At 36.9% G+C, this 19079-nt stretch overlaps 1 protein-coding gene across 1 annotated transcript in view; it reads right to left on the bottom strand.

Annotated features, from left to right (window-relative positions):
* LOC149828667 (uncharacterized) overlaps positions 1-17946 on the bottom strand; it is a 61398-nt gene extending 43452 nt beyond the window's left edge. Inside the window, exons 1-3 of the mRNA XM_090017674.1 lie at positions 16580-17946; positions 10247-10376; positions 9903-10104 (exon numbers count right to left, since the gene is read on the bottom strand). Coding sequence (XP_089873800.1) covers positions 9903-10104; positions 10247-10376; positions 16580-17141 — 894 coding nt within the window. The 5' untranslated portion in view covers positions 17142-17946. The remainder of the gene's footprint in view (positions 1-9902; positions 10105-10246; positions 10377-16579) is intronic.
* Positions 17947-19079: the final 1133 nt, after the last annotated feature.

The following is a 19079-nucleotide window of genomic DNA, read 5'->3' on the forward strand; positions in this document are numbered from 1 at the left end:
TAAAGGTATCGGGGCATTTGTACTAGTCCAGTTTAAAGGTATCGGAGCACTCTTGGTGAGATTTGCACAATTAAATGAATAAAATTGGTAACATACTTATCTAAGGTAAGAATAATTAGGAATATACTACTACTGTAGTATGATTCATAATTTTTGTAAACACCTGTGGCTATGAGCTATTGGGTTCAGGTCAGGGAAACCCTGAAAAGTTAGAGAACAAAATTATTAAGATAAGCAAATCAATCAGACTCGGGCTTACCTTGGAGAGGGTAGTGTTAAATTATGTATCGATATTTGTAATCTTATATATATATTTATATTCATATATATAGATATATATACATATATACTATGTACATATGTATATATCTATATATATATATATATATTTTTTTTTTCTTATTCACCCAAAAGGGCATTTCCGTAAATTCCTATTTTACGTAACTTTGCTTTTTCCTTTTCTTTTTTTGCTTTTCTTTTTTACTTTTTCTTTTTTGTTTTTTTGTCTTTTTGTGCCACATAGGGAGGCTCCCCAAAGAGTCGTTGGGGAGCCTCCAACGGTCACATATGTGACCGTTGGGGGCTCCCAACGACTCTCTTGGGAGCCCCCTATGTTGCTCCTTTTCTTCCTTATAAATAGGGGTTTCCCCTCTTGTATTTCTTATGGCTTTGAGTTAAAGCCCAAGTGCTCAATAAAGTGATTCCAATATTTTTTATGCCTTTGTGCATTTGTGAGTTCTTGTGAGTTGTGCTTTTGTGCACAAGTGTTCTAAAGTGTTCTTATTATGCATGTGAGCCGGGTTTATTATCAAGAATATTAAGGTCTTGATCTTAGTATCTTGTTTGGAGATACTTTTACATGGTATAAGAGCCTCGTTGAAGAAGGAGGATTGTGCATCTCTTCATTTTTGAAGTGCCTCGAAAAACGTGTCTTCAAGTTATTAAAGTTTTGAAGTGGATCATCTCCTTCGGGCAATATTTTAAAAGCATCTTTGTCAAGAAAGATTTGAAAATCATTTGAGGTACACGTTATTTTCTATCTTCTTCCCTCTCTAATGGGTGAAAAAGACTCTCACTTCTCCCTTGGTTTTAAACTTAGTGGTTCGAACTATCATGTTTGGGCCGACAATATAGAAGCTCATATCAAATGAAAAGGTCTTTAGGGTTACGTTCAATGTTCAATATCGGAACCCGAACCCAAACTTACAATCATAGAAAAAAGGGATAGTAAGATTCTTGAAGGTGAAGATAGACAAAAAGCCCTAGAAGATTATTCCAAAAGGCATGATGAGTGGGAGATGAAGAACTTCAAAATCTTGTCTTGGATTTTTTCATCCGTAGAAACCAAGATCAACACCAACATCATTAAGTTTAAAAAGGCCTCTGAAGCGTGGTTGTACCTTGAAAAAATGTATACTTCAAGGGACTTATCTCACAAATATTACCTTCAAAAGAAGGCCTTGACCCTTCAACAAAACGATTTTTCTATTCGGGAATATTTTGTCGAACTATCATCTATTTGGGATGAGCTTGCTATGCTCGAACCAAAATAGAGCGGAGAAGCAATCGAGTTAAGACACAAACAACTAGAGGAAGATCGATTCTTCAATTTTTTAAATGGTCTTAGACCCGAATTTGAGCAAATTCGCTCCTCTCTTCTATCTGCCTTCACATCTCCATCTATTGAAGATGTTATCACTAAGCTAAGTGATGAGGAAACCCGTATGGGGATTAGTAAAAATAATTCTAGCATCCTTGTTGCACCTTCTTAAAATGATTATGAAGCGGTTAATGTTGTGTCAAGACCCGGGAATAATATGAAGGCCTACAAACCTCCTCATTTCAAAAATCAAGAACAAGGAGGAAATGATCGATATGGCAAAAGAGACTATAGCAAATTAACTTGCCATTTTTGTAAAAAACCCGGGCATATCAAACCCATTTGCCCCAAATGAAAGAAAATTCTTGTCGCGGCTATGGCATCCCAACCAGAGGAACGACCTTCTTCATCAAATGAGTCTCTTTCCCTTCAACAAATTGTGGATGCTCTTCAACCTCTTCTCAAAGGCGGCATTTCCGGAGCCGTTATGTCATCCTCCTCTTCTCTCGGTAAGACATCTTGGCTCCTAGATTCCGGTGCATCATTTCACATGACTCCAAGTTCTTGTTTTCCTTCTGATTTTTCTAAAAATTCTCTTCCATTGTTTGTCTCAACGGCGGATGGAACACCTTTTGAAATTAAAAGAATGGGCAGTTTTGAAAAGCAAGACTTCTTTATTCCAAAAAATTGTCTTATACCAAAACTAAACTTAAATTTACTCTCGGTTTCTCAACTCTCGGACTATGGTTGCGATATAAAATTCTCTTCTAATAAATGTTGGATACAGGATCGCCAGTCCGGGAAGTTGATTGAGGAAGGCTCTAGGAGAGAAGACCTCTACTATATTGATTTTCTCAAAATTCCCAAGAACCAATTTTGTAATGTTGCTAAAAACAGATATTCATGTATGGCATAAGAAATTGGGGCATCCCAACATTGTTAAAATATCTTATTTGCCTTTTATTAAGCATCTTTGTAATGAAAATTTTGTATGTAATGAATGTATTCTTGGGAAAATGAAAAGTCTTCATTTTACTCAAAGATCCATGTTTACAACAAAAACTTTTGAAATTGTTCACTCTGATGTATGGGGTCCGGCTACAGTGATATCTAAAGGAGGTTTCTCATACTATGTTATCTTTGTGGACGATTAGACTAGATTTAGTTAAATATATTTTCTCAAACATAAACATGAAGTTTTTTTCGATTTTTAAAACATTTCATATGATGATTTTAAATCAATTCAATGGAAGTTTAAAAATTCTTAAAACTGATTCGGGGGGCGAATATCTTTCTAATGAATTCAAAAGTTATCTTGAAAATCATTGTATTCTCCATCAAAAATCTTGTCCTAAAACTTCACAACAAAATGGGTTGGCTGAACGAAAACATAGGCATATTATTAAAACAACACGAACTTTGCTCATTTCACAAAATATTCTGAAAAGACTCTGGGCTGAGGCAGCCCTTACATCCCTCTATCTCATAAATAGACTCCCATCAAAAAACTTGAACAAGGTTTCCCCATTTGAAAAACTATACGAAAAAGAACCTGATTATAGCAGGTTAAGGGTTTTTGGATGTAAATGTTTTGTCCTTACTGATAAAAATGACAAACTCTCCCCCAAGGTCATTCTTTGTGCCTTTCTTGGTTATTCTGAAACTCAAAAAGGTTTTCGTTGTTATGATATTAAAAATGATAAACTATATGTTTCAAAAAATGTAAGCTTTTTGAAAAATATCAGTGGTTTCGAAAAATTTGAATCTAATGACGAGAATATAGACTATTCTTTTTTTGTTTAATCTGTTGACTGAAGATGATGATACTAGTGATGATGAGTCGAATCAAAATGACTCAAGTAATAATGAAACCAATTTTGTGCCCCCAACGTTTCATCAACATGTCAATGAGGAACCACATAGAGATCCCATAACCTACACTCATAGAGATAGGAATACTTTCAGAAGTGCCCTCGAAAGATATGATGATAGTGGGACTACTCCTCAAAGTGAGAAAAACCTTCGTAGGACCGAAAGACAGAGAAAACCCCCTTCTAGGTTCATCTCATATGAGTCTTTTTCACCTAAATATAGAGCTTGTCTAAGCGCCATTCACTCTTACATAGAACCTAGAAACTTCGAGGAAGCACGAAAATGTCCAGAATGGATAGTCGCTATGGATAATGAACTTGATGCTCTAAGGAGAGCAAAGACATGGGAATTTCAAGACCTTCCTAAAGATAAGAAAGCAATAGGGTGTAGATAGGTGTTTAAGGTTAAGACTAAGAGTGATGGGTCCCTCGAGAGATACAAGGCTCGTTTAGTTTCAAAAGGATATAGTCAAGAATATGGGATTGATTATGAAGAGACCTTTGCCTCGGTAGCTCGAATGGTCACCGTCCGATGTCTTATAACTGTTGCCTCAATCAACAAGTGGAATATCTATCAAATGAATGTTAAGAATGTTTTTTTAAACGGAGATCTAAACGAAGAAGTGTATATGGATGTTCCTCCGGGAATGGAGTCTCCTAAAGGAAAAGTGTTTCGCCTTCGAAAAACACTTTATGGTTTGAAACAAGCCCCCAAGGCTTGGTATGATAGGTTTGACTCTGTAATGTTAGAAAATGGTTTTTCATCCTGTTTTACTGATATTGCTTTGTTTGTTAGAAAATCTAATGCAAGGATTATTATTTTACTTCTATATGTGGATGACATGCTTATAACCGGAAGCGATTCTAAAGGGATTAAAAGCATAAAATCGATCTTAAAGGATAAGTTTGAAATGTCTGACTTGGGTTTCTTAACTTATTTTTTGGGTATTGAGGTAGCATACTCTCATAGAGGGTATTTTTTGTCTCAAACTAAGCTTGCATCTGAGATTATTGATAAGTCAGGTATTACAGATAATAAAGTTTGTGAAACTCCTGCTATAGTAGGAGCTAAAATGAAGATTGATGATGGTGTTCTTCTCTCTGATGCTACTCCCTACAGACAACTTGTAGGATCGTTGATGTACCTGAGTATTACCAGACCAGATATCTCACATGCAGTGCATACGGCAAGTCAGTTTCAGCATGCACCAACTTCTATTCATATGAGTGTCGTCTTACGTGTCGTAAGATACCTAAAGCGTACTCTTAATAAGGGAGTTTTCTGTCATCCTCTTCTGAGTTAAAATTAATTGTTTACACTGACTCTGATTGGGAGGTGACCCAAATAACCGTCACTCCACCACTGGTTTTTGTATATTCTTAGGTGATTCTTTGATTTCATGGAGATGTAAGAAGCAACAAAAAGTTTCTCTATCTTCGACTGAAGCTGAATATCATTCCATGGCAACTACTACCATGGAAATTGTATGGATTCATCAGTTGCTTGAAGACATGGGGATCACTATTGAAGAGCCCACTAAGCTATGCTGTGATAACAAGAGTGCAATATACATTGCCAAAAATCATACTTTCCATGAGCGGACTAAGCACATTGAAATGGACTGTCACTATGTTCGTGAAGGCTACTTAAAAGGAGTCATTGATCTACCTTATGTTACTTTAGAATATCAGTTGGCAGATTTTTTTCACCAAAGACTTATGTGCCCCAAGATTCAACTTTCTCCTTAGCAAACTCTCGGTCATCTTGCCCTAAGTTTGAGGGGGGGGTTAAATTATGTATCGATATTTGTAATCTTATATATATTTATATTCATATATATAGATATATATACATATATACTATGTATATATGTATATATATCTATATATATAAATATATATATATATATTTTTTTTTTTTCTTATTCACCCAAAAGGGCATTTCTGTAAATTCCTGTTTTACGCATATTCCATTTTGGAATATGCTTGTAACTTTGCTTTTTCCTTTTCTTTTTTTGCTTTTTCTTTTTTACTTTTTCTTTTTTGTTTTTTGTCTTTTTGTGCCACATAGGGAGGCTCCCCAAAGAGTCGTTGGGGAGCCTCCAACGGTCACATATGTGACCGTTGGGGGCTCCCAACGACTCTCTTGGGAGCCCCCTATGTTGCTCCTTTTCTTCCTTATAAATAGGGGTTTCCCCTCTTGTATCTCTTATGGCTTTGAGTCAAAGCCCAAGTGCTCAATAAAGTGATTCCAATATTTTTAATGCCTTTGTGCATTTGTGAGTTCTTGTGAGTTGTGCTTTTGTGCACAAGTGTTCTAAAGTGTTCTTATTATGCATGTGAGTCGGGTTTATTATCAAGAATATTAAGGTCTTGATCTTAGTATCTTGTTTGGAGATACTTTTACAGGTAGATGGTGCACAACTTCAGGGATATATGTTTTTTTAGTTTCGAGCGGCAATGGCTCATTGGTCCCCAATCCTCGAAGTTAGGGGACCCGGACTACCAATTTGTCCTAGACGGTAGCTCTAAGTTCTTCTGCCGTAATTAGGGATGCATCATATTTGTTTGGCCTTTGGGAGGTTCTCTTGGTTATTTAACCGCTCCCTTAGGATTTCAGTTTCAGTTAGACATTCGGTTTAATAAAACACTAAGCATAATAAATCCTCGAATGTTCTCTTTTGTTACGGTTGCCTTGGCATGTGAGTACCTGCGAGATAATTAAAGAGAAACTTAAAGTTAAACATTTTATGTTCTTCAGTCATATGAAAGTTTATGAAATTTTGTACTTGAACCTGTTAATATTTATTTATTATAGTCATGAAAGCAGAAATATGATAAGCAATTAAATGATTCTCTGTTACTCTTTTAATTATGTCATAATATGTTTCAGCTTTACTTTTCATTGAATATTCAATTACCTTGCATATTCTTGATACAAAGTACATCCGTATAATCATAGTTTCCTACTACTCAGACTGGTTGTAGTCTAATTCAATTACTTTACCATTTCCAGGTGAAGAATAGAGGAACCAGAGCGGTTGCGGGATGATGTACATGTGATCAATGAATTCTTGATGTTCCTGAGACATTTAGAAATTGATTAGTTAATTTCATTTCTGCTATTGTAATGTTCAAAACAATTAGTTTACTATTGAATTTCATTGAAAATGCTTAACCTGAAATGAACTTAATACCTCCGCTGTGATAAAAAAAAATCCTCGAAATTCGGGTTAAATTTTGGGTCGTTACAGCCACTAACCCGGTTCACCATGAAAGGACAAAGCATATTGGAGTAGATTGTCAATTTATCAGACAGAAAATTGAGAATGGAATCTTCAAACTTGCTTGTGTTCCGCCTCACCAAAGCTTGTTTCTAAGCCTATCCATTCATTTTCTAGATCAAGTTCACCCTAAAAACTTCGGCTTTTGCTAAATATGTGTCCTAAAAGTGTGATTAACCCCAAATCTCACTCATTTTCATCCTAACCAACCTTTTTTCCTCTAATTCTCAAAGTTGAGCCTTAGTGTTTTGATTTGTGTGAGATTGAAGTTGCAGGGCTTAAGCAGCAAAAACGAGGGTAAGCTCATTTTTTTCATGTTGTTTCAAGATAGCCTTAAGTGTGTTGTTGATCCTAGTTTTTCCTCCTTAGCCTAAATCACTTATTTTTCAAAATCGTGCCCTAAAGGTTGATGGATGGTGGAGGATGATGCACATATGATCCAACGTGAATTATTGCAAACTGGTAGATCTAGGGATGACTTTGAGAAGGATACTAAAGAGTAACTTTGTGATTTTGTAATGTATGGTGGTTTGTGTAGACTTAAATGCCACATCATGGGGAATTGCAACTCCACCACGCGATTATGTATTCATTGTATTCCCTCTAATGTTCATCTCATACAAGATGATAAAAGAAAGTCCCAAGTACATATAGCATTTGTTTAAGAAAAAATGCTAGAAGTCATTCATGATTAAGAAGATGAAGATGAACAATTAACATCTCAGGCTAGTAAGGTATCCTAAAGGACAAAAGGGTTATCGATGCTAAAATCATGTAGGGAAAAGAGTATAGATAACTAGACATGTGGAGTTTATGAAATATATACCACACTATAAGTCTACATAGCGGAGTGAAGACTCTGAACCCACCTTTTCTTTCATAGTTCCTTTCCTAGAGAGTTTTGAAGAGAAGAGGGAGAATAGGATGATAACCTATAGTAGAAAAACCACAGTTCTCATGCAGTCCTTTTTGAATCTATAGTAGAAGAACCTATAGTAAAGTGCTTTGAGATGAAAAATTTAGATAGATTAAGAAACTTTTTGGGACTTCAGGTGACACACTCAAAAAGAGGTTATCTCTTGACTAAACACAAGTATGGAGTAGAATTGATCAACAAGGCTAGATTGGCTAATGATAAAAAACGAGTAGAATCACCTATGGAAGAAAATTGCAAGTATACGGATGGGAGCTTCTTGATCTGATAGTATATAGGTGGCTTGTTGGGAATCTGATCTATTTGACTATCTCTAGACCCAATATTACATTTGCAATTCATATTGTGACACAGTTTGTGAGTGTTTCTAGATCCACTCATCTAGTTGTAGTGTTGAGGATTATCAAATATATCAAAGACACTATGCACTATGTGTTATTCTTCTCTACTTCTGCATTAGAGTTGAGAGACTATTGTGATGCGGATTTTAGAATGACATAGGACATGCATTCCACAACAAGATGTTGTATAATTTTAGATGACTCCCTGATATCTTGGAAGAGCAAGAAGCAGCAGAGAATTACCATTTCTACGACTCAGACAGAGTATAGAGCCATGGCCCAAGATAATGCAAAGGTGATATAGTTAAGGTGGATGCTAGAGGACATGGGTGTTAAAAGTTGATGGATGAACCCCCACCACATTGTGACAATTAGAGTGTCATACATATTGCTAAAGTTCTGGAGTTTCATGAGAGGACCAAGCACATGGAGATAGATTTTCACTTTACTCGGAGAGCATACTTGGAGAGGGGTATTTCTTTGTTATACATTGAAACAACTCATCATATTGCAATTTTTTTACTAAGAGTTGTAATGAAACAAAGAGTCTTCACACACCTCACTCAAGAGGCACAAATCACACCCACAAATGGTCCAAAGCACAAAAACCACTAAGGGCTTATGAAGAACACAATCACAAAGTGCACATGCACAAGTCCACTATGTGACAATCCAAAAAGCATTAAGGCTTACACAAGCACAAGAGTGCATACAATATCAAAAGAGAGACAACACTTAAAAATAATGAATTTATTCATCAAGGAGCTTCAAAAAAGCTTACAAATACAAGGGGCCTTAAGCCCTTATTTATAGACAAGAAGAGGCCAAGAGGGAGCTTCCAAATAGATGTTGGGAGGCTCCCAACGGTCATATTTGTGACTGTTGGGAGGCTCCCAACGGTCATATTTGTGACTGTTGGGAGTACTCCCAACGACTATATGGAGGCATTTTACAAGAATGCCCTTACACAAAGAGATAAAATACAAAAAAATAAAAGAAGAAAATAAAGAAAAACCTATTTTCTAACATGTACAAAATGACCACAATGCCCCTGGTGGGCAACCTAAATTACATTATTAATTATAGTTATATATACATATATCTTGAATATATATATGGAATTATACATATAACTTAACAAGAGTTTGCCCTTTGAAGCATTTTAAACATTACTTTTCAAACTTGGTAGGGCTGTGTTCACATTATCTCAAGTTTGAGGGGGAGTGTTGAGGAAAATAATGTGTAATTCTAGTTTTTGTGTTACCCTTATACTCTTGTATATATATTGTTATAGAGGGGTATTCTTGTACTTATCCTTTGGGTGTTGTAGTCAACCATTTTTGTCTTTTTGTGAGCCAAAGAGAGGTTGACTCCCATATAGTGTTGTAACTATTTATTTTGCTAGCTAATGCAATCTTCTTCACTTGTTTGGAGACTCCTCTCTGTGTGCATCCTTTTCTATTGCTTTAATAGTTTGTAGCTGAAATGATCTTCAAGAAAAGCCAAATCAGAAACTGAACTACTGTAACGTTCTCATGAATCAAGTTCATAGTCTTAATTATTAGTGTCAAATTGTACATGATCTATACTTGAGCTTTGGCCTAGCATTTGCATTAAAATGTAACATTCAAGTTCCCTTCAGCAGGTAAAAAAAAGTAAAACAAATTAGACTTTAGATTATTTATGGCAGGAACTAGTGCTAATGTATTACAAAATGGAAATTCTTTTAAATCAGAACTGATCATCCAAATGTGAAAAGATAAACGGAGTTGCAGAACCAAAAGGAAAGAAGTCTTGCAACAACACACAAGGAACTTGAAGGGCCACAATGCAAAAATTAAGGTCATACAACAAGCATTCATCAAGAACTACCTGCTCAAATGCAAGAAACTTCGCAATACTTAAGTTCATAGTTGGATGATATCTGAGGCCACCCCTACATGGACCCAATACTTGGCTGAATTGCACACGAAACCCTCGGTTTACATGTGTCTCTCCCTTGTCATCAACCCATGGGACTCGAAATACAATAGCTCTCTCTGGTTCCAGCAAACGTTCCAGAATATGGACAAACCTGGAAGAACATTGCAATTTATGAGATTAAAGCTCACGTTTCCACAAGTCATCAAATATATCAATTGACTTCCAAGTAGACAACTTGCAGGGAAATTGTCAGAAACCAAAACACATGGCATTGGCTTATGCAGATAACTCACTGGGAACTCTTGGCCAGGACTGGTTCTAAAGAATGAACAACTTCTTGCACTGATTGTATAAACTCAACTTCATGAGGATCCCTTCTTAGAACAACTTCAACAATTGACCCGGCAGTTTTAGACATGAGAGCTGTATGATTCCACTCAAATGTCAGTTAAGTACATCGGAACATAAAGAAACATCAAAACGAGAGAAAGTCATGTTGAAACAAAGTTCAAAACAGAGTAACTGTTACAGATCAAACTAATAAGAAAATATAGCTTCTAAATTCCCAATATAGCCTACCCTGTGTAACTTGAATCAACCTAAGATAATTGACTTTCTAAGGCAAACCATGCCACCATACAGAAAAATATACTTCATATAGATAGCATAATTGTTTTGATGCCACCGAGTATTTATACTTAAAAAGTGCAACTTCTTGTGTCACAAGCTGTTGTAGGGATACAAATATGCACACAGTTACAATATTGGCACGAGATTTGAATGCATAATTGACACAAGGAACACAATTTATATCATTTTTAATTTACAAAATGTATCATTTAATACTTTTAAAAATAAAATGTATTTTTCTTAGATAATATTCGTTTTTTCAATACTTTAACTCCGCCTGTGTAATTATACACTGCCGGTCCCAAGCCCGGATAAAGGAGGAGGGTTGCGGTAGGCCTGTGACAGCCAGCATAAAAACTTTGTCATATCCTATGAAAATGAACCAATATGAGAATTTCGTTGGGGCGTTCCCTACTGAGCGACGCGCTGTACTCTCTAGGCCCGGAGGCAGTGATAAATGTGCAAGGGTTGCTAGGTCGTCGCCCAGAAGCGACGCGTCACACCGGCGCCCGGGTGTGGTGTCAAATAGGCAAGGGTTCCCTCACTTTGTTGGACGGGTGGGGGTAAAGAAGTTAGTCCAAGACCATAAAATTAGGTTAGCCACTTGGAACATAGGGTCTTTAACTGGTAAGTTGGTAGAGTTAGTAGATGTTATGTGTAGGAGAAAGATTGATATTTTATGTCTTCAAGAGACCAAATGGGTAGGTGAGAAAGCTAAAGTGATAGAACCTTGGGGATATAAGATTTGGTATACAGGAATAAATAGGAATAGGAATGGAGTAGGGATTGCTATGAGTCGTCAGTTTATAGATAATGTAGTTGAGGTCCGTAGGAAGGGTGATAGAATTTTACTTATTAAATTAGTATTAGGTACGGATATTATTAATATTATTAGTGTTTATGCACCTCAAGTAGGTTTAGATGATTCCATTAAGCATCAATTTTGGGAAGATTTAGATGGAGTAGTACAAGAGACATCTTATGGAGAAAAGCTTTTCATCGGCGGTGACCTTAATGGACATGTAGGCATTAGTAGGGATGGATTTGAGAATATCCATGGAGGCTATGGTATAGGAGAAAGAAATGAAAGTGGAGAAAGGATTTTAGATTTTTGTTTGTCCTATGATATGATCTTAGCAAACACTTGGTTTAGGAAGAGGGAGTCTCACCTAGTAACATTTAAAAGTGGGGTTAATACGAGTCAGATAGATTTTTTCCTACTTAGAAAGAGAGATAGGGGTTGTTGCATCGATTGTAAGGTTATACCAGGAGAAAGTGTAGCTACACAACATAGAGTCTTAATTTTAGATCTTAGAATTAGACAATGCCGCAAAAGGGATAGACATAGGATAGATCCTAGAATTAAGTGGTGGGCACTGAAAGGAGCTAAACAAGGAATGTTTGTAGAGCAGGTAGTTAAGGAAGTTGATTGGTGTCTCGAGGAGGATTCAGAATCAATGTGGAATAAGATAGCGGGTGGTATGAGAAAAGTAGCTAAGGAGGTATTGGGTGAGTCTAAAGGCGGTGCACCACTAGGTAAGGATACATCATGGTGGAACGAGGATGTCAAATTAGCTATTAAGGTTAAAAGAGAGTGTTATAGAAATCTAAGTAAGAGTCGTGATAATGAGAATTTGGAGAAGTATATGATAGCAAAGAAGGAAGCTAAAAAAGTTGTTCGAAACACGAGGGCTAAGGTATATAAGGAGGTTTATGACAAGTTGGATACCAAAGAAGGCGAGAAGGATATTTATAGGCTTGCAAAGATGAGAGATAGGAAATCGAAGGATTTGGGTATGGTTAGATGTATCAAAGATGAAACGCAAAGGGTTTTAGTCAAAGATGAGGAGATTAAGGAGAGATGGAAAGATTATTTTGATAAGCTATTTAATGATAGTCATGCTCAAGATCTTGGAGACTTCTCCATTCCTTTTCATGAGATAAATCGTGACTTCATGCGCAAGATTCAAAAGAAAGAAATTGCAGAGGCTTTGAAGAAAATGAAATCAAGAAGGGCAGTTGGCCCAGATGGTATACCTATCGAGGCTTGGAAATGCTTGGGAGAGAAAGGTTTAGAATGGTTGACAAATCTTTTTAACTTGATTTGGCGAACAAATAAGATGCCTAATGAGTGGAGGAAGAGTACTTTGGTGCCTTTATATAAGAATAAGGGTGATATACAAGATTGCACAAACTATCGTGGTATAAAACTCATGAGTCATACTATGAAACTTTGGGAGAGGGTGATTGAGTCTAGGTTGAGGAAGGTTGTCATGATATCGGAGAATCAATTTGGTTTTATGCCTGGAAGATCAACTATGGAAGCTATACATCTTCTTAGACAACTTATTGAAAGATATAGAGAGAGGAACAAAGATTTGCATATGGTTTTTATTGATTTAGAGAAGGCATACGATAGAGTACCTAGGGACGTTATCTGGTGGACAATGATGAAGAAAGGTGTTTCTCTCAAGTACATTAGTATAATTAAAGATATGTATGAAGGAGTAGTAACCAATGTCCGCACTTGTGGAGGGGTGACAACCAATTTTCCGATAACGGTTGGGTTACATCAAGGATCTGCTTTAAGCCCTTTCCTATTTGCGATAGTGATGGATGAGCTTACGAGATCAATTCAAGAAAATGTACCGTGGTGTATGTTGTTTGCTGATGATATTGTTTTGATTGATGAGTCTAGAGCTGGGGTTAATGCTAAGTTAGAATTATGGAGACAGACATTGGAAGCTAGAGGTTTTAAGTTGAGTAAGAGTAAGACTGAATATATGGAATGTCGGTTTAGTAAGCAACGAAGTAGTGATGGGAGTGTAGTGAAGCTTGGTGAGCAAGATATACCGGTGAATGATTATTTCAAATATTTGGGATCCATCATTCAAATGTATGGAGAAATTGATGGAGATGTAAATCATAGGATAAAGGTTGGGTGGATGAAATGGAAAAGTGCTACTGGAGTGCTGTGCGATCGTAGAATGCCATTGCGGTTGAAGGGAAAGTTTTATAGGACGACTATTAGACCCGCTTTACTATATAGTACGGAATGTTGGGCTGCCAAGAGACATCATATTCAAAAAATGAGTGTAGCTGAGATGCGGATGCTTAGATGGATGTGTGGAAATACAATAAAAGATAAGATTCGGAACGAAGAGATACGTAAGAAGGTAGGTGTTGCACCCATTGAAAATAAGATGCGAGAGAATCGTTTACGGTGGTTTGGACATATTCGGCGAAGGCCTAATGATGCTCCAGTTAGAAGGTTGGAGAAATGGGAAAATATATTAGTTAAAAGAGGTCGGGGTAGGCCTAGGAAGACTTGGATGGAGATGATAGGAAAGGATATGAATGCTTTGAACCTCACCGAGGACATGGCGTTGGATAGAAATGATTGGAGGAAAAGGATTCATGTGGAAGACCCAAAATGAATTTCTTTTTTGGTTCATATCGCTGACCCCAATTGTTTTGGGATGAAGGCGTAGTTGTTGTTGTTGTTTGTTGTAATATTCGTTTTTTCAAGTGTATCTATACAATAAAATTATTAAGAAAATACTAAGTATCATACAATAATAAAATATTAAAATATTAAAGACATGAACATTAAAATATTAAAGACATGAGCACACAACGTCCAACAGGTATCATGGTGTGTCATTGTGTCATGTCATGTCGTGCCCCATAGACACGTTACCTTATTTAACATGTCCACATGGTGCAGGTCCCAATGGCCACAAAGAAGGCTTCATATTTCATAAGCTGGCATAAATAGCAATTGTGAGAATTGTAGGAGATGTAATTCCTATCAATGCAATAAAGCCTTTACTATTTTTTCATTAAAAACTCCAAAGCAACTAAGGGTGTGTATGAATATCACAAGTCGCACTCAGAGATCCATGAACATACAGACCGAGGATAGATCTGGTGTGGGGCCCATGCCAAATCCAATCTTCCAACAAATGGAAAATCTCAAATCCGCATATGTGTAGGTGGGTTTGGTTGTGGTGGGTGAAGGTTCAGACCAAAGATCCCTAGGTGAGATCCACGAATCTAAAATCTGAGGCTCTCAAATCTATGTAACATGGGTACCTCTAGAAGAGCATCATACCCCAATCGACACCAGTACTAGTACTTCATGGGCACAAGTCAGGCCAGTTTTAGATCTAACATGATTCAAGACTTATCCATTACCCATTACCTATGTCACAGGGACTCGGCTAGCAGGGTGCCGCACCCGCGTCGACGCGACTCCACGCGGGTGCGGCACCGGGTGCGGTCAACCCGACCCTGGGTGCATTGACCGCACCCAGGGTCATTTTGGTCCATTTTTTTGTTTTGTTTTTTTTTATTTTGCCCTATGAAATGGGCTGCGGATGGTACATTTTTTTTGGTTTTTTTTTTTTTAAAAAATTACCCTATGAAATGGGCTGCGGAATTTAAAAAAAAATTCTAGGGGGGGGGGGGGGGCTGCCCCCCTATAACCCCCCGCCAGGGGCGGGCCCCCCCTGGACCCCCGCCCGCTGACCGCGCAGTGGGACCCGCGCTGGGGGGAACCCCCGGACCCCCTTTTATATATATATATATATATGTATTTACATTTTTGCCCCTGCACCCAGGTTTTTTGGAAGTGCCGAATCCCCGCACCCGCACCCATGTGACATAGCCCATTACATTGATCATTTCATATATTCATCATGGTTATTTTCATTCATTCATGTAATGTTTTTCACACACACACACACACACACACACACACACACACACACACACACATATTTTTTTGTATATTTTCATATATGTACATTCATATGCATGTATCATTGTGGTGCATATATATATATATATGCACCACAATGATACATGCATATGAATGTACATATATGAAAATATACAACTAATTCTTAAAAAAATAACACATACATATATATGATAGCCATAACCACCCCCCCCCCTCCCACTTTTTAGAAATTTACATGTACTCCACATAACCCCCTGTAACTATGTGACATAGTCTCAAACGCACCCAAAAGATTCCACATAATAGGAACCAATATCAAGAAAATTATAATTTAAAAATGAATAGTGTGTGTGTGTGTGTGTGCACGCTTATAGGTTTAAAAATTGTCATAATTTGCAAATCAACATTTTCATCTTTGTGGAAGGTAATGTTTATCGTAAGAACATTGAAATTGAAATGACTAGAATTAAGATGCATTGCGATATAATTAGTGATGTTATCATGTTAGCTATGTTCCAAAGTTGGAAAAGAGTTTGTCTTTTTTAGATAGTTTACACTCCAACAGTTGTAAATTCATGGCTGAAAGGGGAGAGTTATAAAAGCCTCGGAGTACATTGGTTATGATGAAAGGAAACAAAATAGGAAATCTTTGTCATCTGTAAAGAAAAACCAGTTATAATCTGAGTAGTCATATCCTCAACTAGTGGATCTGATTCTAAGTAAACATGACTGGTACATGCACATGGTAATGGAATAGGTTAGTACTACCATCATGTCTGATGCCATGCTATTGTAAGTAGAGATGCTGGTCTCCAAGCATATCTTTCTTCAAGAAAAGGTTGCATTTACGATGAAAAAATGGAATTCCAGTTTTATCAAGAAATTTAGACTTCCTCACAAATTACCTCATATTGAAAATTAGAAGCCCAAAAGGAAAAATGCATAAGCTCCCAAAATGCTTAGTTTTCATCACAAGGAACAAAAAGCAGAAAATATTTCTTGTGAACAATAACTAAGCTATTTAAACAATTTCAGCAGCAGAGTTGACATCTGAAACACCCTAAAAACAGCCATATTACTAAGAAATTAGGGCATAAAAACCAGTTCCATTTTGACAGGAAAGCCACATTCTAGCTAACAATACTGCACAGATACAGAATTATTTAAAAAAAAAAAACTGCTGACACCAATTAATATTATCCAAATAACTTAACCAACTGTTTTCAGAGTTGAAAAAGAATTAGACAGGCACCTTTTACATAAAGTGGTCTCTCTACAGCCGGAAGATTCTTATCCTTAGAGGCAAGTTGGAGACGAAGCGCCTCCTTGTGAAGTAAACTGTTGTTGTGCTCTTCCAGCGCGCTCATTTGCATATTCCTACTGCCCTCATTTCCATAAGGGTTCCTCCTGTGCTTCCTCCCATACGCCCTACACACAGAGCAGAAAATCCGTGTTGTTCCCTCATAGACATCCACATAAGCCCATTTATATGTATCAGCCCATTCCTCTCTCCATTTCTTCACCACCTTCTTCTTCCTCTTGGTCTGCTGAAGCTTCGCCAAATCCTGGTCTTCACTCGGTGCCGACGTCATCAGCAAATGCTTATGATCTTCCTGCTCATCACCAGTAGGCTCCTGAGGGACGCCCACAAGTGGGGTATGCGAAAATGAAGGGTCATCGTCACCAGGACCTATCTCCAAATCGATTTCTTCCCCGATTTCCCGAACAACCAAGGGATGTCTCTGAGCTTGCCGCAGAAGATTGATCTCATCTATCGCAGAATTCATGCCCATTGCCCTCCCTGATATCAACATTCAGTCTACCAAACTACTCTCAGAAACTCACTTCATATGCTGTCATCCCTCATCCTGTCACTACCACTCATTCAAAAACTCAAACCCTCCACCCCCACCATAAAACCGGAAATTCATAGCATATGACAATTCAAACCTTCCCCAACAACTTCCGAAATACCAACTTCACAGCATCCCCCACAAAATCCAATTCCAAATAGTTAAAATCCAAATACTCTAGATAAGAAATTGCACCAAAAAAAACCCACCCCAAATTTATTTCTAGTCATCGGAGGCTTCTTCCACCATTAAATCTTCTCATCTCTTTCATCATTTAGCTCCTTCTCCACACTCTTGTTAAAATAATTGAGACAACCAACAAATTATTATCATTCTTGAAACCCTGGTGAATATTGAATAAAACTTGCAACCAACGAAACCCAACAAACTATCTGACGAAAAATCCAATACCCAACTTCAAAAGGGAGGGTTATGGGGACTAGGAATCATGGGAATCGTCAGAAACCATGATGAACATCATCAGCATACCTTGCATATTGGCGTTGAAAGGAGACCACGTTCTACTTCTAACTTCCGAGCTTTGAGTGTCAAAGAAAGGAGACGTAGACTTATAATTGGTTTCGCTTCTAACCCCAATATGACAAAGTAGATACAATTGAGTATCCCACTACTTTAATGTCGTCCATTCTCTCTTTTGATTTGCCCAAAGGAAACTCGCGCGAGCATTCCTCTCTCTCTCTCTCTCTCTCTCTCTCTCTCTCTCTCTCTACATATAGGGTCAATATTTGGTTACGGCATCATTATAAGAAATCTTGGGTGCAAGTTTTTTTTTATTCAATTGGACCTCACATGTGTTCAGCATAGTCCAAATGCTAAGAATCGGTTTTTAGAATTATATTTTTTATAGAAACCACAACTTTTTTATTTTTTAAGTTTTCAAAAACCTGCCTACGATCGGACACCAATCCAAAACAACTAAGAAGGAAATTAGTAAAAAAAAAAAATGATTTTTACACCTCATGGCAACATGAACAAATATAACCTTCTATACACACGCACACACGTAGTAATAAAAGAATGCTAAATAGGCTTTTCGAGTTTACTTGTTTTACTTATACACTTTAACCGTACAAAAGTGATATACACGCTTGATTTTATAGACATGAACTCTTGCAACTTTCGATTATGAGACATTGGTTGGTTTTTACGAGGTTTGAAAATTCTACAGCTCAAAATCTTTGTAGATTTTAGAGCTCTAAATATTTTTTTTATCTAAAAATCATGACCAATTCCTAGTAAATCTACCATGCCAAACACACCGGCCAAAAAAACACCAAATATCTCATTTAGCATGCTTTCATGTATATATATATATATATATATATATATATATATATATATAGAGAGAGAGAGAGAGAGGTAGGCGTACACCACCATCCATGAAATACACTCAATTTGTCATCAATGTTTTTTATTTTATTTTTAATTCTAACCCTACATATGTGTTTTACACAATCAAATTAGTAAGGATAAGTTTTTGAATCATATAAGTCCAACATATAATGACCCAAACTCATACCCATTAAAAAGTAGTTTGTTTTTTAAACATTTACGAAAACATTCTCATAGACTTGGAGCCCTTCTAGTCATAACCAATCAACTTCATTAATAAAAATTATAGAGTCTAAGAATAATATGCAAATGAATATAAATAAATCAAAAAGGGGAGTCATGTTGTCCCTAAGTAAAGTTGTCAAGCAGTCGTATAGCTCCTCGTAGTAGCAGGTCTCATCACTAGGTCTCAGAGACTATGAAAAACATAAAAAATAAGGGTGTAAGAATCAAAGATCCTTCGTACGAGTCCATCTAATGAATCAAATAAGCAAAAAAACATAAATAAGATTCATACAATATTTTACAATGCTACAATTATAACAA

This window comes from Nuphar pumila, chromosome 9, assembly GCF_984573655.1.
Source record: "Nuphar pumila chromosome 9, dmNupPumi1.hap1.1, whole genome shotgun sequence".
In the NCBI taxonomy this organism is placed as follows: Eukaryota; Viridiplantae; Streptophyta; class Magnoliopsida; order Nymphaeales; family Nymphaeaceae; genus Nuphar; species Nuphar pumila.